The sequence below is a fragment of the Moschus berezovskii genome, chromosome 5 (genome assembly GCF_049115385.1).
Source record: "Moschus berezovskii isolate FMDL1 chromosome 5, NW_MosBer_1.0, whole genome shotgun sequence".
In the NCBI taxonomy this organism is placed as follows: domain Eukaryota; kingdom Metazoa; phylum Chordata; class Mammalia; order Artiodactyla; family Moschidae; genus Moschus; species Moschus berezovskii.
This window is the reverse complement of record NC_142464.1, coordinates 102,664,056-102,689,203: the sequence shown is the minus strand read 5'-3', so window position 1 is coordinate 102,689,203 and position 25,148 is coordinate 102,664,056. Positions and strand designations below refer to the sequence as shown.

Here is a 25,148-nt window from a genome sequence, read left to right as displayed (position 1 = left end):
ACCCAGGTCTCCTGTACTGCAGGCAGATTCTTTACCAGCTGAGCCACAAGGGAAGCCCAAGAATACTGGAGTGGATACCCTATCCCTGTTCCAGGGGATCTTCTGGACCCAGGGTCTCTCGCATTGCAGGCAGATTCTTTACCAACTGAACTATCAGGGAAACCCTCTGGTTTTCTTTACATCTTTCAGTTCATTTTCTTATCAGTCTGAAGTTTTCTGCCTTCATGAGAGCAAATGGCGTAATGTTTTTATGAGTTACAATTTTCACGAAGTTGATTTTTTAAAAGTTGTGAAAGTAGCTACTACAAAGGGCAAAGTCTGTCTACGTGGAACACAAATCCTTGATAAGAATTTAGCCCGCCACGTTACAACTGTCTTTTTTTATTTTTGAGTATAGTTGATTCCCTGTGCTGTTAGTTTCATGTATACAGCAAAGTGAATGGATTATACATATATCCACTCTTTTTTTTCCCCCTAGTCCCACACAGGCCATTGCACAGTACTAAGTAGAGTTCTCAGTGCTATACATGTTCTTATCAGTTATCTATTTATATATATAATATATATATAGTAGTGTGTATAGGGTGATTCCAATCTCCTAATTTATCCCTTCCCCTCCTTCCTCCCAAATGAACTTACTTAACAAAACAGAAATAAAGTCATAAATACAGATAACAACCTTCTTATCAGCAGCCAAAGGGGCCTCCAGCGACCCTGAACCTTCTTGACCAGGGGGAAACCACAATTTCCTATATATGGTCAGTTGTAATCAAGGACTCAGATCCCCTATCTATTGACTCAAATGCCAGGGGAATGATTCACGTCCAGTGAATCAGACTATTGTAACCAAAGAAAAAGGTGAGTCTTTTGAAGGAAAAGCAGACTTCTGGGGCTCCTAACGCCCAATGTCTAAATACACTTTCAACTCCTAAAAAAGTCAGGTGAAATAAAATTAATTGCCTACGTGAAGAGGAAGACGTGCTCACAAGGATGGGTGGGTTCCCAAGTCCTCAGAACTGAGTTCAGAACTACTCCGGAGACACCAGGCACCGGAAGGGCCATTCTAACTCCCCGTTTTTTTTCTGTTCCCAAGACCTTCAGAGCTGGGGAGACCAAGATGGGCAACTGTATCCCCGCCCCGCTCGCGGTGATGAAAAGCTGGTCGGCGTGCGCCTCGCCTTGACCAGGGCCGGGTGACCCTGTCAGGGCAGGCTCTTCTGCTGCCGGGGGCCTCGGCCTCCTCGGTTCTGAAACAAGGGCGGTGGACTCCACGCCGGCCCCTGCCCCTGGGACCCTGCGCCCTGCAGCCGGGTCGGTCCGCGCCCTGGGTGCCAGCCCGGCGCTGCGCTCGCGGGGGAACCGCTCGACGCTCACCCGGGGATTCGGGCCGCAGGACTGCGGCCAGGCGTGGGGAGGCTGAACTTACCGAGGGAGCCGCCCCGGGAGCCGGCGTGCGGAAGAGCTGCCCGCGAGGGAGTGCGCCCCGGCCGCCGCTGCTCCGCGCTCCCTCCCGCCTGGCGGCCCGCCCCGGGGCCGCAGCCCTTCCTGCCGCCCCTCCGCCTCCTCCGGCTCCACCTGCTCGCCACCCGCGGCCGGAAAAGGGAAGCCGCGCCCCGCGTCCCCTGGCTGCAGCTCCCCGTACGGGCGTCTTAGACCTCCCCATGGAGTGTGGGGGCAGTCTCTAGACTTTCCCACACTGCTTTCTCATCCTCATAGTGAAACCCTGTGTCTTCCATTTTCACTTCTCCGTCACAGGACGTTTTTTTCAGATATTTTGCAGTGCGTGTTTTGTTCTGGCCTTGTGGATTCAAAGATGAGACAGTCCCCACGTTGCAGTGAAAAGGAAAAAGAGGAATGAGTTTCTCCTTCCCTTTCCTGAGACCAAAAAAGATAAAAGAGAACAGTGAGTAGGCCTGAACATCCTTAGCTTTTTTTTTTTTCCCTTTCTTTCTTTCTTTTTTACTTTAATTGCTCCTAACTCTGCCTATCTGCAACTAAGCTTGCTTTTCTGCCCCCTAACTATGCAGGAGCCAAATTTTACACATATTATCCTTTGCTTACCCTTGCAACAATTCCTTCCCCTTGTAGTTACATATCAGAAAGAAGGACTCAGAGCCCCAAACTACAAGGCTCAATTGCTGGGTTACTGAAGCCAGCCTATCAGTGTGTTTGACAAGATTCTAACACCTTTGCTCCTCATCGCTGACTCCTGACTGCGAACTGTCATCCCCTAGACTCCTCATGGTAGGGTTGGGGGTGAGGGGCGGCCCTCTCTGCCAGCTGAGAAATAAAGCCGCCTATTACCTCCAACTGAGAAGGCAATGGCAAGCCACTGCAGTACTCTTGCCTAGAAAATCCCATGGATGGAGGAGCCTGGTAGGCTGCAGTCCGTGGGGTCGCTAAGGGTCAGACATGATTGAGCAACTTCACTTTCACTTTTCACTTTCACACATTGGAGAAGGAATGGCAACCCACTCCAGTGTTCTTGCCTGGAGAATCCCAGGGAAGGGGGACCTGGTGGGCTTCCGTCTATGGGGTCACACAGAGTCGGACACGACTGAAGTGACTTAGCAGCAGCAGCAGCAGCATTACCTCCAAACTTTGTCTCCATATTTTTTAATCGGCTTCAGTGGGCAGAAAAAGCCAAGATTTTGGTTGGCAACAATTTGGGGGACTAGTCTGGCATTTGGTGGCAAGCAGGTGGCCCCACAGGGCCCCTTGGCTATGGGAAGGGGACTCCTTTCATAGGGCGGCATTGGGATCACACCAACCTGCCTGCCAACTTAGCTGCGGAACTCTGGGACTGTGATGGAGAAAAGGAGAGAAGTTACTCTTTCGGCTGCCAAGGCTGAGGGCACTTTTCTTCTCTCTTTCGTGCCAGCCTGAACTTTCGATCCCAGAAACACTGGATATTGGAGGATCAGAAATGGGGCATCTGGTATATGGAGACGCTCACAAGCATTTAGATAAGTCCCCTGGTGTGCACCTCTTGATGTTTTCCGTTTGAGGAACTGGTGCAGTTCCAGTTTGGGGGTGTCTCCCTATAGAAGGGGGTCCCTATTTGTAACGTGCCGCTTTGGACATACGTCACAGGCTTAGTGGGACTCAAAAGTCATATTTGGGGCATTCTTGCCATTTCGTTTTTGGATTTCTGGGCATCTCTTTGTCATTTGTTTTTAGTGACTTCCTGCTATCATGGTTTGGTTTGGTTTGTTTACTTTGGTTTGTGAGCACAGACATCTGACCCTAACTGCTTGAGCTAGAATGGGAAGCACTTACTCTAAGATTTCATCTGAGTCCCCTAGGAAAAATCCTAGATAACTGGCGACCTATAGTTATGACAAGTATTTACTTAATTGGAAATTAAAAGTGCTCACAAACACATAACAAAAATTTTTTGAGGGAACTTTTTTTATTGTGTATGTAATTTTTTATTTTTAAAAAGGAGAAGCTGGCTTGGTAACTTTAAACAAAGACTTCCTAGAGGGAAACTTATGTGTTTATGCATCTTTGAGATGTAAAATTTATATCTGATCTTCCTAGGCTGTTCTATTGTGTGTTTGTTTGTTTGTGTTAGGCCTATAAGAGGTCTTTTTATAATTTATTGGTGGCCAAATGCTGAGTTCTTTTAAAATTAGAGAAACTAACAAATTATTAAATCTCGAGCACAGACCAAAAAGCTTGTGACAACTCCCCCAGGTTTTCTTAGGGATGGTGGGATTTTGTCACATATGGAAACCAAACTTTGGGCTATCGCAAAGCCATTGTACCATGCTTTGAAAGGTGCAGATTCTGAACCTTTGTTTTGAATGAAAGTATGTTGTTCGCTCAGTCGTGTCCGACTCTTCGCAACCCCATGGACTGTAGCCTGCCAGGCTTCTCTGCCCATGGGATTCTCCAGGCAAGAATACTGGAGTGGGTTGCCATGCCCTCCTCCAGGGGATCTTCCCCACCCAGGGATGGAACCTAGGTCTCCTGCATCTCCTGCTCTGCAAGCGGATCCTTTACTACTGAGCCACCAGGGAAGCCTGTTTAAGAGGACATCCTTCCTTAAATGGAAGAGGAGCTTCAATAGAGAAAGCAGAGAGGTGGTCTTGCTTGTCAAGTCAGTGACCCGGAACCACCTGACTTCCAAATCTAACACGTTGAGTTTTCTGCCAAGACAGAACAGCTTCCGTTTTGTTATAATTTCTGACTCCCATTCAGGGACTGCTACAATAGATTATCAAGTCCCAACTCATCCTGGAACATTCTGGGATTATTATGGGAGCAACAGGGGATATGTATTGAGAGCCCATAATTTATACGACATTGAGAAATACACTTGGCATATGTTGCCTCATTTCATGTCTACAGAATAGCTTAAATTAGGTGTGATTACCTGTATTTTGCAAATTCAGAGACAGGCTCAGAGGGATTCAATAACTTCTACCAGTTGTGTCCCACACAACCAGGAAGTAATAGGATTTCTACCCAGAAGGCTATGAGTAACACGTGGTGTTTACATGTAGGATTTATTTTAATTGCTCCAGGTTCAGGGTTTAACCTCTTTGGTTTTAGGATGGCAACTTGAAAACAAAATACACTTTGTTCTTTGAGGTTTTCTAGTTGTGACAATTGCCCAGTTACCACCATTTAAACTAGAATCATGCATGACTGAAGCGACTTAGCAGCAGCATGCTGTAGTGTATTTATAAAATTAATGCTTTTCCCTCAAAGGATGAATTTCCTCAGAAGTAAATTTTAGATGGTAAAATGATAAGAATGATAAATATTAGGATCCCAGAAACCATGTTTATCGTCATCCAAAAAAACCCAGAAAAGACTGATGAAATTTTCACCATTCTGAATCCATTGAACAACACTGTAGTTTTATAAGAAGCTGCCTTTCCTATGTCCCCTTTCCTCTCTGCTAAAAAGAACAATTTGAGAGTCAAATATAACATTGTACTGTAAAATCATGTTAGAAAATCATAGGAAATTATAATCAAATGGGAGAGAGCTGCCCAAGAGGACCTGTGGCCTAGGAGGGATGCAAGCATGGCCACAACCATGGCAAAGCGCTGGGGGAGGGTAGAGGCCAAGGGCCCAGGAAAGCCTTGGAGAAGCAATTCTGGGAAGCCAGCTTCCTGGAGCATAGGAAATGGGGCCGAGGACTGGTGTGAAGGCAAACAGAATAAGCAGCATAAGGACTTCTGGTATTAAGTGCTGGTTCATTTTGGACACATTCCTAATTTAGTTGGAATGTTTAAGGAAGACATAGTGAAACATTTTTTTAAATTTTATTTAACAATTTACAGAAACTCTCCCAAAGCCTGGATTCTAATAAACTTTTCTAACTTGCTGGTCTTTGAGTTTGGTGCTGTGTATGTGCTCAGTTGTGTCCAACTCTTTGTGACCCCATGGACTGTAGACTGGAGCCTTAAATTAAAATGACCATGGGGATAAAATTCTGCTAACTTTTTGTTCTTTTAAGAGAGAGTTGCACCATGGGGCTCTTTTCTTGTATCAATCAAGTGGCTGGATTTTTTGGGGACAAGCATTAAATCAGAGGTATAGGAGCTTTGGACCATATTTAAGCAATATCAGTTTGTGCAAATACTTGAAATTCTAGGATTCATGTGGAACATTCAGAGAAAATTGTCCAGGACAATGATCTTCAACTGTTTTATAGGGTCATAACCAGGACTGAATCATTAATCTTGACTGGCATGCATGCATGTTAAGTTGCTTCAATTGTGTCCGACGCTTTGCAACCCCATGGACTGTAGCTCGTCAGGCTCCTCTGTCCGTGGGATTCTCCACCGGAGTCAGTTGCCATACCCTCCTCCAGGGGTTTTTCCCGACCCAAGGATTGAACCCATGTCTTCTGAGTCTCTTCATTGGCAGGAAGGTTCTTTACCACTAGCGCCACCTGTGTGCCCAACATGATATTGACATTGTCCCCAGGATTTTACCTGGGCCAGTAGCTAGTTGCAGTGTGCTCCTTGGTAGAGCTATCACAGGCTCATTTGGGGATAGAAACTTCTCTTTTTAAAAAATTATTTATTTAGTTTTGACTTTGCTGGGTCCTCACTGCTGCACACGGGCTCTCTCTAGTTGAGGCAAACTGGGGCTGCTCTCTAATTGTGTTGCACGGGCTTCTCACTGCAGTGGCTTCTTTTGTGTGGGCACAGGCTGTAGGGTGCTTGGGCTTCAGTAGTTGAAGCACGTGGGCTCAGTAGTTGTGGCCCACAGGCTTAGTTGCCCTACAGCATGTAGGATCTTCCGGACCAGAGACTGAACTGGTGTTCACTGCATTGGCAGGTGTATCCTTAACCACTAGACCATCAGGGAAACTTGGGATAGAATCTTTAGTATACACTGTGGCATCTAATCTAAATATTAGGTTGAGAGGTGTAAACTACTGATCCTGGACTATTTTTACTTACAAAATTAGCAATTTCATGGGGTTGAATCTAGTAGGATGTTCTTTATAGTCTCCCTCACATGCTCTCATTATGTTTCTTCAAGACCTTAGTCTGAGATATCGCAGAATCTAAATGAGAACTCATTTTCTGCCACTTTCCTCCAAGTTTCCATGAAATTTCAGGTCTCAGGAAGCATTTTGATAGCCAGTCTTAGCAATTCATAGATTGGTTCCTGAATCACCTTCTTCATGGGCCCAAGAGAAATGCACTCTGGGACTGAGGGCCTGCTTTTAGGCAAAGGACAATCATAGGAAATTCTGAGGAAGTTAAGTTTACACAAAGCCCATGGCGACCTCTAAGGAAAAGGAAACCCTAGGTTAGGTTGTGACATCTTTTCCCTGGATTTCATGCAAAGTCTTTCTCAAGTTTTGCTGGGTTGCAAATGTGCTATCAGAATGTGCCAACAGAGCCTTGGTGATCACTGTCATTGGTTTCTCAGGGAGGACAGGCTTGCAGAATGCCTGGCTTCAGTTTCATTCTGACTCTGCCATTTTTCCTGCACCAGCCAATAAATTCTTATTTGGAGCTTTTGTCAGTTACAGGGTGAGTTATGGACACAAATCTTTGTGCCCAGTGACTTCTTTGGTGGGCCAGTGGCTAAGACTCCACACTCCCAATGCAGAGGGCCCAGGTTTGATCCCTGGTTGGGGAACTAGATCCCACATGCCACAACTAAAGATCCCACATGCCACAACAAAGACCTGGTACAGCCAAATAAATAAATACAAATAAATATTAAACTTTGTGCCTGCATAAAAGGACATAGTCATTTTCACATTGTTTCAAGGGTCCTGAGGTTTGATGATAAATACAGCATCGATGATCATTTTTTGCACATGGAAATTTTAATTATTCTTCTTTTCCTGGGGTTTCAGTGGATGGCAAAAGAAGGACTATAATACGAGGATAGGTAATTTATTCTTGGTCTTAGCCCAAGTAATGAATGTCTCAGATTCAACCCCTTCAGAGGGATTTTCTCAAAAAAAAAAAAGTCTCAAATTTTAGAATGATTTTGCCATCTCCATGGCACTGTCTTATATTGATGAGATGAAGAATCTAGTAAGATGAACACAGCAAATAAAACACAGACTGTCATTTATTAATACAAATGTATATAGTGGCATATGCTATTGGAGAAATCAGAAATTCATAACACACAGATTGGTACTGGAAATACAAAAATCATTTCAGAGTCAAGGAATCAGGTTGACAGCACCACGGATGTTTTACTCAAGTCTGAGCAGCTGTGTAGTATCTGAGAAGAACGAGGACCTAGGGTACACCAAGACGAGATATCGTAAGATTGTGCAAACACATTCCTACACTCTTTCCGCATCTCCCCATAAGAATCCGCCCGAGGCCAGGAGGCCTGGGGCACAATCAGAGGGCAAAGGTGCAGGTGCTTCTTTCTTTGAACCTTCACAGCCAGCATGTGACAGCAAATAGCAACCCCGGAGGGGCTTTTGTTCCTGTTCACCTAAAGGCATGGTAGGAAAGGTTAGTAAAACACACACAAGGCCTTAGTGAGCGAGTTAGAAGAATTGAAAGGAGAGCTTTGACTGGAATAGCATCCCAGGTCAGTCAGCAAATTTTCTGCTTCCTCGTATGACGTATAAAATGAAATGAAAAATTCTGTATCGAAGCAGTACATCTCCTCTTTACATCTCTGAACACCTCCTATTTCACAAGTGTGCATCCACTAGAGAAGGATGAAGTGTATGTGGTGGGGGTGGAGAATGGAAAGGAAAGGAGGCACGAATGATCCCAAGGACTTCCCTTGCACACTGACAACGCACTATCTCATGGTCCACATAGATGCTGCCCGTGTCACTTGAGACCCTTCCACAGAGGCTGCTAGGAGTGCGCTGAGATCAGCCTGCACTCCTTCCCACAGCAGCCCCCTCTGCATCCTGTCCTCACTCTTTCCACCCATGTGCCCTGTTTAGTAGGATCGGAAGGGCCGTGCCAGAAGGCTCTCCCAGCAAGTGGGAAGCTGCTGCTTTCACATGCAAGCACTCAGGACTCTAGGAGTAGTGAGAAACAACAGGCCACATCAACAGTTTCTCCGCGAGTGACTGGCTCTGTCCTGGCAGAAATAGCGGCAACCTTCTATTATAGGTTGTTTTTGTTTAGTTGCTAAGTCCTATCTGACTCTTGCGACCCCATGGACTGTAGTCCACCAGGCTCCTCTGTCCATGGGATTCTCCAGACAAGAATACTGGAATGGGTTGCCATTTCCTTCTCCAGGGGATCTTCCCCACGAAGGGATTGAAGCTGTGTCTCCTGCATTTGCAGGCGGGTTCTTTACTTCATTGTGCTGGAGAGAATTCTGTGCTGGGATGATGAGCTCTCCAGTCATGAAACACCAGTTCTGGGTGTTCATGAGGCCAGTAGAGACCTTCCACCTCCAAACACCCCAGCAGGTCTCACATAGCACCTGAGCACGCAGGAGAATCGGGTGCGGGGCCCAATCTCTCCAACTCTCCCTTCACTAGAAACTTCCATTCATCCTGCAATGCTCATCAAACTCTCCTCCAACTGTCCTGCTCAGGAGACTGACTCACAGTGTCACCTCCTTTAACATGCTATTCCAGCTTCTCTGTTCCATCCTCCTCCAGTCCATGCCAGATTCATGCCTGTGTCAAGTGGTGCTTCTCTGTCCCAAAGAGAAGATTATTTTATGATCCAAGTAGGAGAGTCTTTTTCCTCTACCTGCCCTTATGGTATTGGCACCATACTCTGTCCCCTGCCCTAAATTGATTCCTCTGTCCTTCACCCACGACACCGTTTATTTGTTCACTTAACACGTATTCCTGGAGTGCTTGTGATGTGCCAGGCACTGATGGAGAACCCAAGGCATGGCTCACACCCGCCCTCCTCTCAAGGAGCCTGGACTCCAGCAGAGATGCCTGAAACCTTATATGGTTCATTCTTTCTAGCTTTGAGTATCAAAGTGCTTCCAATGTGGAATGCTCTCAGAGTGAGGCTCAACTCTAATACAAATATAACACAGTGTGAATGCTCGGCCATTTGCTCAGTGGTAAAGGTGTGACGGGTGTCAGGAAGGGGAAGTGTCTTTTCCTCTCGAACAACAGAAAGGTGCCTCCAGTTCAAAACAACATGACATGCACGCTTATGTTTTTGCCAACTCAGCAGAAATGAAACAACACAAAAGCAAGTGGTGTGCACACTACGTACTACATCATTAAGCTGCTGTTTGAACACTAAATCATTTTAAAGCCATGTGTTCATGGCCTGGTCATGTGCTGTGCTGATATGGTAAAAGTGCCTGAGCTACCAAAAAATGAACCCCCAAAAGAGAAATCCCTGAAATACTATACCGGAAGCCCTGCCTTTATTTGCTGAGCTAGTACTTGGTCTGCTGGGAGCACTAGCACTTCTGTGCTGTGAGTACCAGGGAATCCTCAACTCCTCAAATCCTCAGCTTTACTTGGGGTCTGAGGTTTCTCCTGATTGGCTTTATTCAAATGAATCACTGACTTCTCTGAAGCCCTAACAAAATAAAGGCCCCACAGCTAGCAAAGCACAGGGCTTGTCTATTACCAGACTGGGAAAAGCCTGGGGCAGCAGGAACGGTGGTAGGTGTGTCAAGCACCCACGGGCAATGTTGGCAAAAGGGGCACAGTGCAGCGATCTTGCCTGGCAGCCGTCCTGTTCCGGGGAGGATGTCTCCTGGCTGCAGTGTAAACCAGCTGGGCACAAGGACATCCCCCCAGGCCGAGGGCGCAGAGCATCTCTGATGTGCTCTGAGACACCTGCAGGTCCCTCCTTCCCCCCAGGCTTCAGTGCCCCGTCCATAAAGTGGGAGGGGGATTCCCCCATGCCCGATGCCTGACAGGAGAGGCTGAGGTTTCTCGGAGAAATGCTCTAGTCCAGAGCAGTTTAAACCCCCAGGTGAAAAGGGCTGGTGATGAAAAGTGCAGTCGGAGGACGAACAGTGCAGACTGTCAACTGGACGCATGAGCAAACACATAGGTGCTGATTAGCAGAATTCTGAGCGGAATCTGTGCATCAGCAATGTGAACTCTGCGGTCCAGACGCCCAGGAAAAGCGCAAGCAGAAGGGAGCTGGAGCTGGTGGGGAGGGTGGGGGAATAGAGACCAAAAGCACTGCCCCCGCCTCCCGCTTTCTGCCTGAGACCTTCTGGTACATCCCTGTGCGCTCCCTCTGCTGATCTAAATCCCGTCCTAACTCCGAACACTGGCTTTCCAATACTAGCCTTACAGAAGGAACAGTTCGCCGCTGCAGAGACTGTTAATGGGATCCACGGAAAGAACTCCTTCCATCCTCTGGGGTCTCAGTGGTTCTTTGTCTCATGAGGTAGCTCAATTGTGAGTTGATGCATGTGATGTATGCCTTCCGCCACTGAATGCTATCGTATTCCCTTTTTAATCGGCAAGATTATAAAAATACCAGTATTTTCCCCCCGTTTTATAAAAATGACTTTAGAAAAAAAAAATACACATGGGTCTCCTCCATTAAACTTCTGTTCCGTCCTGTAAATTGTTGTGAACTCTGACTTCCAGATTCAGTTTCTTTACTTTAGCACCTTTAAACACGTACGCGCCGTCGGTTTCACCAAGTATGTTCACATTGCGCACCGTGCAGTACTGTCTGTCCACGTTCTTCTCCACCCTGTCTGCGCCCCTCTTGGGCATGTCCACCTTGGTATTCAGGGGGTATTCCTCTAAGATGTCCCCTGTGGGCGGCTTCTTCCTCTGTTTCTGGCATTTCCTGGTGATGAAGCAAGCCACCAAAGACACCAGAAGTAGGAGCATGATGGCAGCAAGGGCGCTGCCAATAGATGCCCCGGTTTGGGAGAGAGAAGCAGCTACGACCGGCTCTTGCATCTCCAGGTTCAGGGACTTCATATTGGTGCCATTCTTGACTTGGTCCCCTTCATTGTCATAGATGAGGGACTCGTCAAGGCTCAGCCAGCCACTGGGGTCCGCCAGGTCCCTTCGGTGGCGCCTCAGAGGGGCCGTGAGAGAGCGCTGGACCCTGGGGCCTGAGATGGTATCCGGACCGATGATATAGATCACCTGAAGGTACCACTGGTGTCCTGCTTCGACCTGCAGGAGGAGGAGACCGGGAGATGAACTGAACATGTCACTGATGCCCACAGACCACCTCTGAGGAAGGGAATGGGAACACCCCTGCCCACCACAAGCTTCCATAGATAAATGGTTTCAAGAAAAGCATTAGCTACACCAATGTTCACAGCCGCATTATTTACAATAGCCAGGATATGGAAGCAACTTGAGCGTCCATCAACAGATGAATGGAAAAGGAAGATGTGGTGTATATATATATGCATACAATGGAGTACTATTCAGCTATAAAAAAAATCTTGCCATTTGTGCCAACATGGATAGACCTAGAAATTATTAGGCTGCACAGGCTGTACTCAGTCACTTCCACCTCTTTGTGATCCCATGGACTGTGGCCCACCAGGCTCCTCTGTCCATAGGATTCTCCAGGTAAGAATACTGGAGTGGGTTGCCATTTCCTCTGCCAGGGGATCTTCCCAACCCAGGGATCGAACCCGCATCTCCTGCATTGGCAAGCAGATTCTTTACCACTGAGCCACTGGGGGAGCCCTGGAAAGTATTACACTAAGTGAAATAAGTCAGTCAGAGAAAGACTAATACCATATGATTTTACTTATATGTGGAATTAAAAAAAAAAGACAAAATGAAAACAGATTCAGATACAGAAAATAAATAGGTAATTGCCAGATGAAGGAGGGGGTGGGGGGCCGGGATACATGAAGGGGCTCAAGAAGTACAAACCTCCAGCTATAAAATGAATAAATCATGAGATGTAATACACAGCATAAGGAATATGGCCACTAATACTATAATAACTTTGTATGGGTACAGATGGTTACTAGATTTACAACACTGATCATTTCATAATGTATGCAAATGTCAAACCACTATGTATCACATGTGAAACTAACATAACATTGTACATCAAATATATTTCAATTAAAAAAAAAGAAGGAAACTGATCCACTAAAGAATCTTTTTTTTAAAGGCATAGAAAAATCAGACTATCACTGGCCTCCTTTAGAAAATGTTGAGGTAAAACTATGCATGGTGCATTTAAGGATTAGTAAGTATGCCACTATAACTGTAGCAGAATAAATAAAGATTTTGATGAAGTATAGAAAAAAGAAAAGAAAAAGAAAAGCATTAGCAATGGTTGGTGTCTGAATAGAGAACTGAACCAAATATTTTGGGATTCTAGTCTATTTCCAAATTAAAGTGATCTTAGGGCAGACCTGCCTCTTGAGAAACCTGTATGCAGGTCAGGAAGCAACAGTTAGAACTGGACATGGAACAACAGACTGGTTCCAAATAGGAAAAGGTGTACGTCAAGGTTGTATATTGTCACCCTGCTTATTTACCTTATATGCAGAGTACATCATGAGGAACGCTGGGCTGGAAGAAGCACAAGCTGGAATCAAGATTGCTGGGAGAAATATCAATAACCTCAGATATGCAGATGACACCACCCTTATGGCAGAAAGTGAAGAGGAACTCAAAAGCCTCTTGATGAAAGTGAGAGTGAAAAGGTTGGCTTGAAGCTCAACATTCAGAAAACAAAGATCATGGCATCTGGTCCCATCACTTCATGGGAAATAGATGGAAAAACAGTGGAAACAGTGTCAGACTTTATTTTTTTGGGCTCCAAAATCACTGCAGATGCTGATTGCAGCCATGAAATTAAAAGACGCTTACTCCTTGGAAGGAAAGTTATGACCAACCTAGACAGCATATTAAAAAGCAGAGACATTACTTTGTCAACCAAGGTCCGTCTAGTCAAGGCTATGGTTTTTCCAGTGGTCATGTATGAATGTGAGAGTTGGACTGTGAAGAAAGCTGATCGCCGAAGAATTGATACTTTTGAACTGTGGTGCTGGAGAAGACTCTTGAGAGTCCCTTGGACTGCAAGGAGATCCAACCAGTCCATTCTAAAGGAGATCAATCCTGGGTGTTCATTGGAAGGACTGAGGCTAAAGCTGAAACTCCAATACTTTGGCCACCTTATGCAAAGAGTTGACTCACTGGAAAAGACTATGATGCTGGGAGGGATTGGGGGCAGGAGGAAAAGGGGACGACAGAGAATGAGATGGCTGGATAGCATCACCGACTCGATGGACATGAGTTTGAGTGAACTCCAGGAGTTGGTGATGGACAGGGAGGCCTGGCGTGCTATGATTCATGGGGTCGCAAAGAGTCGGACACAACTGAGAGACTGAACTGAACTGAACTAGGGCAGATATTCATATTTTTTTCTGTTTGCCTACTTGTTCATGGAATAGCCGTAACAATTTATCTTTTAGGGTTTCTGTAGCTTAGTGAATGCTTATGATTTGTTGGTCTTTATTGACATAAGTAGAGTAATAGTATTAATGACCAATTTATTCCCAGTGACTTTCCACTGGTTTGTATGCTAATTTACTATTCATTGATGAACTTTAGCTAAATAGAGTCATTCAATAAAGATTTATTAAACACCTACTCTGTGCTTAATAAACAGATACTTGACAAAAATTTGCTAAATCTGAACACTTTTTGGATCATCTTCTGAGTGGTTATGTCATCAAGCATTTTATTTTCCTTTCATCTGCCGCCCATTGAGACCCTCCATGATTTTGAAATAACTTCTGAAGAGTGATAATAGTTCTGAAATTCAAGGTCATGACTTACTATTTGAAGACAGAGAAGAGTAGAAATTGATCTTGGAAATTCATGCTTATTACTGGGACTTAAGAGTATTTTTGCTTATCAAATACAAGTAATTCTTGCCATTCTAAATCATTGGATTGTATTTACGATTTTGTTAAATATTTCCACATGCCTGTGAAAAACAGCTGGTGCTGTACAGAGCCATGATGAGACCATATGCGAATTAAAGAATTTTATTATTGCTTTGGTCTATTGGATAGATGACAAAATTTGGGGTGAGTGTGTTAGTTCCTCAGTCATGTCCGACTGTTTGCGACCCTGTGGACTGTAGCCTGCCAGGTTCCTCTGTCCTTGGAATTCTCCAGGCAAGAATACTGGAGTGGGTTGCCGTTCCCTTCTCCAGGGGATCTTCCCGACCCAGGGATCGAACCCAGGTCTCCTGTATGGCAGGCAGATTCTTTCCTGTCTGAGCCACCAGGGAAGCTGAGACTCCGATGCTGGGAAAGATGGAAGACAAAAGAAGAGTGTGACAGAGGACGAGATGGTTGGATGGCATCACCAGATCAATGGACATGATCTTGGGTGAACTCTGGGAGATGGTGAAGGACGGGGAAGCCTTGCGTGCTGCAATCCACGGGGTCACAAGGAGTTCGACAGGACTTAGTGGTTGAACAACAACGGTAAGTTTGACAACAATAAAAAGACCTGCCATCAAGAATGCTATAAAAAGAAACTGCCATTGCAGAGATGATGTCATCCTCCTCTTTGTAACCTTTAAAGTGAATTGGTGCTTTACTTCTATTCTTCTCACCACACTCACCTTATAGAGCGCGTCGACCTTCAGAGTAAATCCATCCACACCTGGCATGCTGCTGACCACGTGGAAATCAGGCAACTCGGAAGCAAAATGGGCCTCAAAGGGCACGTCATGGAAGTACTTGTCAGTTACCTCTGGCTGACTGCGGTCCTAGGAGTTGGAAGAGAGAAACACAAGATCTAGCAAGATGGAACCACTGAACTGGCAGGTGGCGGTCACAGGGAGGAGGCAGTCACCCTTTGGGTCGGGGGAGTGTGTGCTGCAGGAGCCCTCACCTGAGCCTTAAGTAGACTGCTGCCCCTGGGCATCACTGCCCTCTGGGGGAGGACACTTGGTGGCCTCTGTGATCTTGAAACATAACCAGTAAGATAGCCTAGACTAGCAATTCTCAAGCTATTTGTCCTTAGGACTTAAAAATTAAAGACATCTCAAAGCTTTCATTTTATGTGATTTATATTTATCAATATTTATTAAAATTAACACTGTGATATGCGACAATGAACAATTTTTTAAATGAAAAAATAGATATTTACTAATTCATTTTAAGAGAGAAATGAGCAACTCATTACATGTTAACATAAGTAACATATTTTTTAGTGAAAACACCTATTTTCATATCCACCCAAAAAGAGAGCTGGCCTTGTTTTACATTTTGGCAAATTGCTAGAAAAGAAGTAGATTCTCATAATTGCTTCTATTTTCTATCAGTTGTGATATGTTGTTTTGGCTGAAGTATGTCAAGACAATCTGGCCTCACATAAGCTATGTATTAATAGCTGGAAGGGGGAGAAATGTTTGAATAACTTTTTCAGATAATTGTGCATATTCTTTTTTGATACGAAATCAAACCTCAGGAAGTGGTATTTTTTAAAGATGAGGCACAATACGAGTTGTGACTCCATATCAGTAAACCTGCATACTCTCTGCAAGTGTGAAGGAACAAGTGTGAAAAAAACAAGCAACATCATATCATCAGGAAAGTAGTTTTGACCTCATGGAGGCCCCGAAAGAATACTGGGGACATTGAGGGGTCTCTGGGACACGCTGAGAGATACTGCCTTAGTCTTTCCTCTTCCGAAAATATCAGTGACAGCTTGTCTTGCTGAAATGGAGCAGGACCCTCCTGCCCATCCCCTGCCTCCATGTCTTCAGTCTGCCCACTGTCTGTGGGAAAACTTTGGCCAAAGAATAGGTTTGATCAGAGAAGTGAGAAAATGCAGGAACAAAGGCAAACAGTCAAAGGAGACCAAATAATAATAATGTAGTCACTAAGCATAGTCAAGGACCTTTAGCTTCTTCTCAAGGGCTATGGATAAATATTCTAAGCCATATCCTGTGAGGTGTCTTGTAGATACTGAAACTCCCATCAGGTGGAAGAAGTTAAGTACAGGATGACCAGACTGTAGCCATGATACAAACTGCCACAGGTCTGAGAACTGATTGCAAAGAAATGGAAACAGATGAACTCTAGGACTGAAGACTAACAGTATTCAAGACAATCAAGATGACTCTGGTCAGACCACTGATGACTGGTTTCAAGATGACTGTCAGAGCTGACCATACTCTTTCTGCATGCAACCTCTTCCCTCTGTCTATAAAAGCTCTTGCCCCCTGATTGTCAAGGGGAAGAACTGGCCTTTAGACATGCATCTGCCCTTGGTTATCAGCATCCAAAATAAAGCACACTTTCCTTTCCACCAACCTTTTTATTGGCTTTTCAGTGGCAAGCAGCCAGACCTGGCTTGGTGACATTGTTACCCACCATAATTATCACTACCTTTGTAATATGTACTAGAATTAAGCTGACAGATACAACATCAACAAAACAATAACAGTATCTGTAGAAACCATCAAGCATGGGGTTCTGTTGGCATTAGACAAAATTTATAGCTGAGAAAATCTATCCGCATGTCAGCCCTTTAACACAAACAGCATACCAGAAGCAGGAATCTGTGTTTCAGATGTTTGTTTGGCTGAATGCATCCATACTGTGGCCCTTCATTGTAGATGGTCCCTGTGGGATCAAAGAAAGGCACGTAGCCATCCTTCCCAGTACAAAGATAGACCTTCTCCAGCTGGAGCTTGTAAGCAGAATTAAGGTTTTGCTCTGGATTCCAAAGTACTCGGCCATAGAGGATTTGACCTGAAAAGATTGCAAGGCATTAATTAGGTCAGACTTTAAGAAAGAGGGAAAAAAGGTGTCAAGGATAGGAAGGCTTTAACACGCTTCTTCAGAATCAAAAGTACCTTTCTATGAAGAGCTGTGGGGTCCATGTGCCCCTAAAATACACATTGATTCATGCATTGTTTCCTTTAATCAGTAAATGTTCCTGAAGTATTTAGGGTAGGGCAAGCATTCCCTTACGTGCACGAGATACAAAGGTGAGTGAGATACAACTAAGAGGGCAGAAATACAAGCGAAGCAATTGCTAAAAGCAGCTAACATTTATTGAACTCATACTCCTGGCGAGGTACTTTACTAAGTCCTTCCCATGGGAGAACTCAGGAGGTGCTCACAATTTTATAGATGAGGACATTGAGTGTTGAGGTGATTTGTTCAAGGTCACAAAGTCACCGAGTGGTGAGGGTGGGATTCAAAGTCAAAGGTGCTTGGTTTGAAAAACCCACACTGTTAACCCCCACACGATACTGTTACCTCACCACAGAGGAAGGTGTAAACAATATCAAATGAGCATAGAGCTGACAAGGAGCGCATAGCACAAAAATCTGCCTGGAGAGCGCTATGCTGCTGCTAAGTCACTTCAGTCGTGTCCGACTCTGTGTGACCCCATAGATGGAAGCCCACCAGGCTCCCCCCTCCCTGGGATTCTCCAGGCAAGAACACTGGAGTGGGTTGCCATTTCCTTCTCCAATGTGTGAAAGTGAAAAGTGAAAGTGAAGTCGCTCAGTCGTGTCTCACTCTTAGCAACCCCATGGACTGCAGCCTACCAGGCTCCTTCATCCATGGGATTTTCTAGGCAAGAGTACTGGAGTGGCTTGCCATTGCCTTCTCTGCTATGGAAAGGCATAAAGAGGAGATGACATTTGAGCTGTATCCTGAACCATGAGTGGTCAGCTGGGGTATCTGAGTGGGGAGGGAGATGCTGGAGAGCATCCTAGGTGAAAGAAAGCAAGTCCATGTACAAAATACGGAATGCTGGAAGGGGACCAGTCCTGGTGTAGTTACTTTTTCTTAGTTCCTGCCTAGGACATCAAATTCTTTACCTACAGTATCTTATTTAATCCTCCCAAGAGCCTAAGAGATGGGTTCAATTAGTGCCCCTATGTTAAACAACTTGTCCATTTCGTATCTGTGACAAGCGGGAGGAGGATGTGAGCACAAATCCGTCTGACTCAGAATGCGCATCAGAGCATTTACTGTGGCACCAGGCAGGCCAGCGATGGGAGCGGAGGTGCGGGGGAGGAGGGGCTCTGGGAAAATTGATTAACAGTGTTGAGACTCTGGACTTGAGTGCAGGAATAATAGGGAACACAAAAAGGTTTTTGGCTATTCAACACGGCATGTAGGATCCTAGTTCCCTAGCCAGGGATGGAACCTGTGCCCCCCTGCAGTGGAAACACAGTGTCCTAAGCACTGGACCACCAGGGAAGTCCCTGGAATGTTTTCAATACGGACTTAATATCAACACACCTGGAGTTTAGAAACATGGAGAATAATGACTAAGAGACTAAAGGTACAAGTAGGGCGTTATTGTGATGCTCTAGCAGGAAACAGGTGTCCAAATATAGCAGTGAGTATGTATGTCAGTCCCAGCCTGCCAATTCATCACATCGTTGCAAAGAAACGATAATCCAATTTAAAAAATGGTAAAAACAACAAATGAACAAAATATAGCAGTGAGGCAAGGGGATTGAGGGTTTCCCTGGTGGTTCAGTGGTAAAGAATCCACCTGCCAATGCTGGAGATGTAGGCTCAATCCCTGGGTCAGGAAGATCCCCTGGAGAAGGAAATGGCAACCCACTCCAGGATTCTTGCCTGGAGAATCCCACGGACAGAGGAGCCTGGTGGGCTATGGTCTATGAGGTCACAAAGAGTCGGACACAGCTGAGAGACTAAACAACAACAAAGGGGCTGAAGGCAAGAAATGCCTGAGAGTTGGGACCAGTCATCTTATTACCATCAGGGATGGGGTACAGGAGGTAAGGGAGAAGTAGAGGTTAGCCCTGAGATCTTTGGCTGGCCACCTGGAGCTGGCTGATGCAGTCAGCGGGGCAGTGAAGTAAGAGGAACATTTCTGGGGGGAGATGAGTCCAGTTCCAGACATCTTAAGAAAAGCTATAACAAACCTAGACAGTATTAAAAAGCAGAGACATCACTTTGCCAACAAAGGTCCATATAGTCAAAGCTATGGTTTTCCCAGTAGTCATGTATGGATGTAAGATTTGGACCATAAAGAAGGCTGAACACCAAAGAATTTATACTTTCAAACTGTAGTATTGGAGAAGACTCTTGAGAGTCCCTTGGACAGCAAGGAGATCAAACCAGTCAATCCTAAAGGAAATCAGTCCTGAATATTCATTGGAAGGACTAATGCTCAACTGAAGCTCCAATACTTTGGCCACCTGATGCGACGAGCTGACTCACTGGAAAAGACCCTGACGCTGGGAAAGATTGAGGGCAGGAAGAGAAGTGGGGGACAGAGGATGAGATGGTTGGATGGCATCACTGAGTGGCATCATTTGAGTCTGCTCAAATGCAACGGACATGAGTTTGAGCAAACTCAGGGAGATAGTGAAGGACGGGAGGCCTGGCGTGCTGCAGTCCATGGGGCTGCAAAGAGTCAGACGTGACTGAGCAATGGAACAGTGACCACAAGGTATCTGAATGCCGTCACCTGGAGAGGTTTGGTGGTTTCAGTCTGTGTGTGGAGGTGTGGAAGAGAAGCTCAGAAGAGACCAGAGACAAGGTTAATCTGCATGGAGCGGCTGTGGAGCAGCAGGAGGTGAGGAGGTTCAGGGGACAGGGAGGAGCCAAGTCATGGGGGTGACTGGAGGAGCACTGAAGTGAGAACAGGAGCCAAGCATGGCATGTGGAGACAGCAGTACCGGCAGGCCAGAGGACGGAGGGCCAGAGAGTGGGACGTGGTCAGAAAGGCGAGATGGCGTCAGCTGAGGCTGGTGCAAAGGAAACCGATCAAGGTGTCAGAACCCATAGGTTTGGTATCAGTGACAAGAGAGAATTCTGAGCTGTGGCAGGGCAAAGCCAGTCTGCAGCAGATGACGCAGGAGTGACTGGGGGGAAGGGCCGTGGGGACAGTGTGTGTTCACCACTCCTTCAGGAAGATTCTCCGAGGAAAGAAAAGGAGGACAAGTGGGCTGAAGTTTGAGTGAGAGATAGGGAAGAGAGATTTTCTCTTACGGCATATGTTTTTAGGATGAGAGAAAAAGAAACTCGGATATGAGTAAAAGATTACAAGTAAGAAAAAGGCGGAAGAGAGAAACTGGAAGGAAAGATAATGGGTTGCTTTATCTATAGTTTATTCATTCAACAAATATTTATTGAGCACCTAGGCATTGGTGGCATGACATGAAAATTTGATACTTAATCACAATCTGTGTTCTAGTGGGAGAGAGAGGCAATAAATAAGTAAAGGAATACGATATTAAAAATTGTGACAAGTACTATAAAAAATGAACAACATTTAGTGAAAGTGAAAGATATGAAAACCTATATTAGATTGACTGATATGGTCAAAGCAAGTCTCTTTAAGGAGGTTAGCATTTAGATAGAGACTCGAGGGAGAAGAAAGTCAAGGGAGCTGTATCTGGAGAAGAGGAGGGCAAAGGAACCATTTCAAGCAGAGAAAGCCTGCTGAAAAGACATGGATGTTTGGCATAGCTTTGAGGCTGGTAGGCAGTCACACTGCAATCTCAGGAACTGAGAGATGAAGCAATTCACCCAAAGTTAGACAATGCATTAGAATCTGGCTGGAAGCCCCTGTGTTCTTACGACTTCATCAGCACTTTCACACTCATCACATCGCTGATTATTATAGCACAAAGAATGTGATCTTATTTTGAAATAACCCGAAGGAAGAATATGAATCTGTTCCTTGACTAAACCCTGGCTGCCCTGGAACCAGCCCTGGGGGACTATTCCTGGGAGAGCTGACTAAAAGCCGACAAGCAGAGATGCTAGGAGACCTATCCAATAGCTTCTGAAGTCCAGCGGAGTCTCTGTCTTTGGGTGAAGGGAACGCTTACCTTTAGAGAAGGCTCCTTTGTAATCCATTTCTGCCAGTGACATATCAGAAGTGTTGGGGTCCATTAGGAACACCTTCTCGTTGTTGCAGAGCTGAAATTCAGTATTGAGCGAATATACAACAGGGACAGGGCGGTTGGTCTGCTGGAATGCAATGGGTATCAGGAATCTAAATGCAGAAAAACAAGAGCTCCTTGAGAGTAGGATTGATTTTTCATCAGTCATTTGGGCTGCCCTCCTGTTCCCACCCTGCACTTTGCTGTAGGTGCTAAAACATTTAGTGAATAAAGAGATGGGTACAGGCAAGAACGGAAGAATTGATGCCTTTCAACTGTGGTGTTGGAGAAGATCCTTGAGAGTCCCTTGGACTGCAAGGAGATCAAACCAGTCCATCCTGATCCTGAAGGAAATCAGTCCTGAATATTCATTGGAAGGACTGACGCTGAAGCTGAAACTCCAATACTGTGGCTACCTGATGCAAAGAACTGACTCATTGGAAAAGACCCTGATGCTGGGGAAGATTGAAGGCAGGAGGAGAAAGGGACAACAGAGGATGAGATGGTTGGATGGCATCACCGACTCAATGGACATGAGTTTGAGTAAACTCTGGGAGTTGGCGATGGACAGGGAGGCCTGCATGCTGCAGTCCATGGGGTTGGAAAGAGTGGGACGCAACTGAGCAACTGAACTGAACTGAACTGACAGGCAAGAGACTTTATTTAGTTCAAGTTCTCATGAGGTTCATCTGCTCTTTGGAGCAGGAATAATCTAATTGGTCTTTCGACTCTTCAACACTCTTTGCTTTTTCCTGGCCCTCTCATTCTGGAAAGCCCTGAGGTTCAAATTGAGATTAGTGGTAATGAATTTAGTTTTCTGACTTTGACCTTGACAAACCTACTGGAATGCTCCCTCCTTGTCTGCTACGACCTGTTGCCTAGAGAACTCTTACTCTACAGATCTCAAACACCACTTTTTCTAGGAAGCTTATTTTCTTTCTCTTCCCTCCCAGGCTGGGTCAGATCTCTTATCATTTGTTCTCAATACACTGTGAAGTTTTTTTTTTTTTCATAGTACTTATTGTGGCTTGCTATTCTATTTAAATGTGTGATCAACGTCTGATTCATCCATTACAATTTCCATAGGGTCATAGCCCGTATCTATCCGCTCACCACTGTACCTTTGATGCTAGCCAAGTTCCTAACACACATATTTGTTAAAGAACAATGCACAAGAGGATGAGGCGGTTGGAAGGCATCACTGGCTGAATGCACACAAGTTTGAACAAGCTCTGGGAGACAGTGAAGGACAGGAAAGCCTGGTATACTGCAGTTCATGGAGAAGCAAAGAATCAGACTCGACTTAGCAACTGAACAACAACTGAGCAATGCACAAGTGGTCATTTCAACGCTTTATTCTTCCAACTGAGTCCATCTGACCATTCCTTACTTTTAACTGAACTGCTCTGGGGGTAGATTTGAGAGGGCTGAGGTGTAGAAGGAGTTTGGGGTACAGGAGAAACCCACACAAAGCAGGGCTGACTGTTTTAACAGCTTTGATATAACTATTCATTGTACCAAGACTTCATTTACCTGACTCAGGGAAATAGGTTTTTCCTGTTGATGTTGGTATTACCAGAATCTACACAGTGTCAGGCCATAAGATGCTGGATAAATACTTATTGATTAAAAAGGATGAATAATGAGATTGAGATGGTGATGATCATAATTTACAAGGTTATAATGACCTCACAAAAATAGGCCTAACAGGAGACACAATTCTTTTGAATTAAGTCTGAATTTCCTGAGTCAGACTAGATATTTGTGTATGTCTTGGAGTCCTATTGCATCCATACAAAGCCATATCAAAAGATGTGGAGATAATCAAATGCACAGTTAGGCCTAAGGAGGATCACCCTGGGAATAATGGGGAACCCACAGGTAAGGATCTCCCTGATGTAAGACAAGGACATCCAACCCCAACGCCTCAGTACACCCAACAATACTCTTCACCCTGCAGACTTCCACATTCACCAACTCTGGGACTAGAAGTGTGGCTAATGACTTTTTGCTCCTTTTGCCATTTCAAAGCATTATTCCTCTCTCTTCTCAAAAAAAAAAAACATCCAGCACCTACCCTGGAGAAACTTCTCACACACGTTAACTAAGAGACACATAGAGACACATGGAGTAATAGAATCTGGGATTATAAGCCAGAGTGGTCAAATACATTGGGGGCAATTCCTATGGAGACTACCTTAATGCAGTGAAAGACAAACAGCAGCTACATGGATCAACATTTGTGCTGATTTCACTTATGAATCAACAGATGATTCACTGAGAGGGAAAAGAAAAAGCCACAGAGAGAATCATGCAGTCTGAAAATTTTATATAAAGTTCAAAAATATGCAAAACCATGTAGAAGTTAATACGAGGTAAGTAGTAGTAGTATTAGTTGCTTAGTCATGTCTGACTCTTTGCCATCCCACAGACTGTAGCCCACCAGGCTGTTCTGTCCATGGGATTCTCCAGGACCCTCCCTCAGTCTCAATGATTTCAATGGATGAAACATCTACCCCCCTAACCTCTCAGTTCCTTGATGTCTTCACCTCCAAAGAGCACGTGCTCCTCTCCACTGCAGCCATCTGTGCTCCACCGTCCTACTAGGCACCTCCTCCATAAAACCTCACTTTCAAACGTCTCACTCTCTACTTACCACTTCCTATCTTTCCAGCTCACCTCTTTTAATCCCACTCATTAATTCTTCAACCACATTTACCAGGATGCAGAAGACCTGGAAAACTGACACACTCATGGTGGGGATACACACACAGTTACACATTTATAAACACTTTGGAAAACAGTGTGCCAGTTTCATAAGAAGTTAAACATACCACAGAATCCAGCCACTCCACTCCTAGGTATTTACACAAGAAAACAGAAAGCATGTGTCCATATAAAGGCTTATCTATGTATGTTTATAGCAACTTTATTTATAACAGCCCAAACTGGAAATAATCCAAATGTCCATCAACTAACTGATTTGATAAACAAACTGTAGTGTGTGCTCACCAAGGCATACAGCTCAGCAACAGGAACAAGCTACTGACACACACAACCATGAGTGAGTCAAAATAATCATGTCGAACAGGAGAAGTCAGAGAAAAAGAATTCGTATTGTGTGATGCCACTGACATAAATTAGTAGAAAATGCAAGCTTATCTGTAATGACAGAAGGATCAGTAGATACTGAGGGGGTTGGGTGTGGGGAGGAGATGGGAGGGGGGATACCAAAGGGTCATGAGGAAACTTTTTAAAGACATCACCACTATCTTAATTGTGGTGATATTTCACAGTATGTCAAAATCGATAAAATTGTATGTGCTTTAAATACATACTAGTCATCTTACATTAATAAGTAATTTAATGGTAATTTAAAGACAATTCAGGGACTTCCCTGGTGGTCCAGGGGTTAAGAATCTGCCTCCCAATGCAGGGGACGCAGGTTCGATCCCTGGTCAGGGAATCCTACATTACTCCAGGCAACTAAGTCCACATCCCACGACTAGAGAGAAGTCCGTGCTCTGAAACGAAAGATCCCCTGAGCTGCAACTGTGACCCAATGCAGCCAACAAATTAATAAATGTCTTTTTGGGAAAAAAAAAAAAATTCAGTAGGGCCCTCAGCACTGCTGATCCGCTGTGTCTATAACACTCTATCATACTTACTTTCCATTCTCAGAGACGACTCTATTTCACGTCCTCCTCTCTTCTCAAACCTCACTGTTCCTTACTTCCAGCTATGCTTGACTTCTCATTTCACGGAGAAAACAGACTCAATCAGATGTCTCCTTGGTCATCCTTACCCTCCCAACCTACTAATTTTCCCTTCACCTGTATCCATAGACTGTGCCTGCCTTCCTGT

General features: G+C 44.9%; 2 protein-coding genes and 1 long non-coding RNA gene across 5 annotated transcripts in view; 1 reads left to right on the top strand and 2 right to left on the bottom strand.

The window, feature by feature from the left end:
• The window catches only part of ANXA3 (annexin A3), a 77,143-nt gene extending 75,593 nt beyond the window's left edge, over nucleotides 1-1,550 (bottom strand). Inside the window, exon 1 of one of the 2 annotated variants that reach the window (XM_055434126.2) lies at nucleotides 1,427-1,550. The gene's annotated coding sequence lies outside the window, so the exon portion shown is untranslated. The remainder of the gene's footprint in view (nucleotides 1-1,426) is intronic. The other variant, XM_055434125.2, reaches the window with a different exon arrangement.
• LOC148777891 (uncharacterized) lies at nucleotides 1,462-13,282 on the top strand. The gene is made up of 3 exons (XR_016037466.1): nucleotides 1,462-1,903; nucleotides 11,403-11,971; nucleotides 12,915-13,282. It is a non-coding gene; the product is annotated as an uncharacterized LOC148777891 (long non-coding RNA).
• The window catches only part of FRAS1 (Fraser extracellular matrix complex subunit 1), a 533,887-nt gene continuing 516,079 nt past the window's right edge, over nucleotides 7,341-25,148 (bottom strand). For both annotated transcript variants that reach the window (XM_055434121.2, XM_055434122.2), the window contains 4 exons: nucleotides 21,231-21,397; nucleotides 16,943-17,148; nucleotides 15,009-15,155; nucleotides 7,341-11,563 (listed from right to left, as the gene is read on the bottom strand). In XM_055434121.2, coding sequence (XP_055290096.2) covers nucleotides 10,970-11,563; nucleotides 15,009-15,155; nucleotides 16,943-17,148; nucleotides 21,231-21,397 — 1,114 coding nt within the window. In that variant the 3' untranslated portion in view covers nucleotides 7,341-10,969. The remainder of the gene's footprint in view (nucleotides 11,564-15,008; nucleotides 15,156-16,942; nucleotides 17,149-21,230; nucleotides 21,398-25,148) is intronic.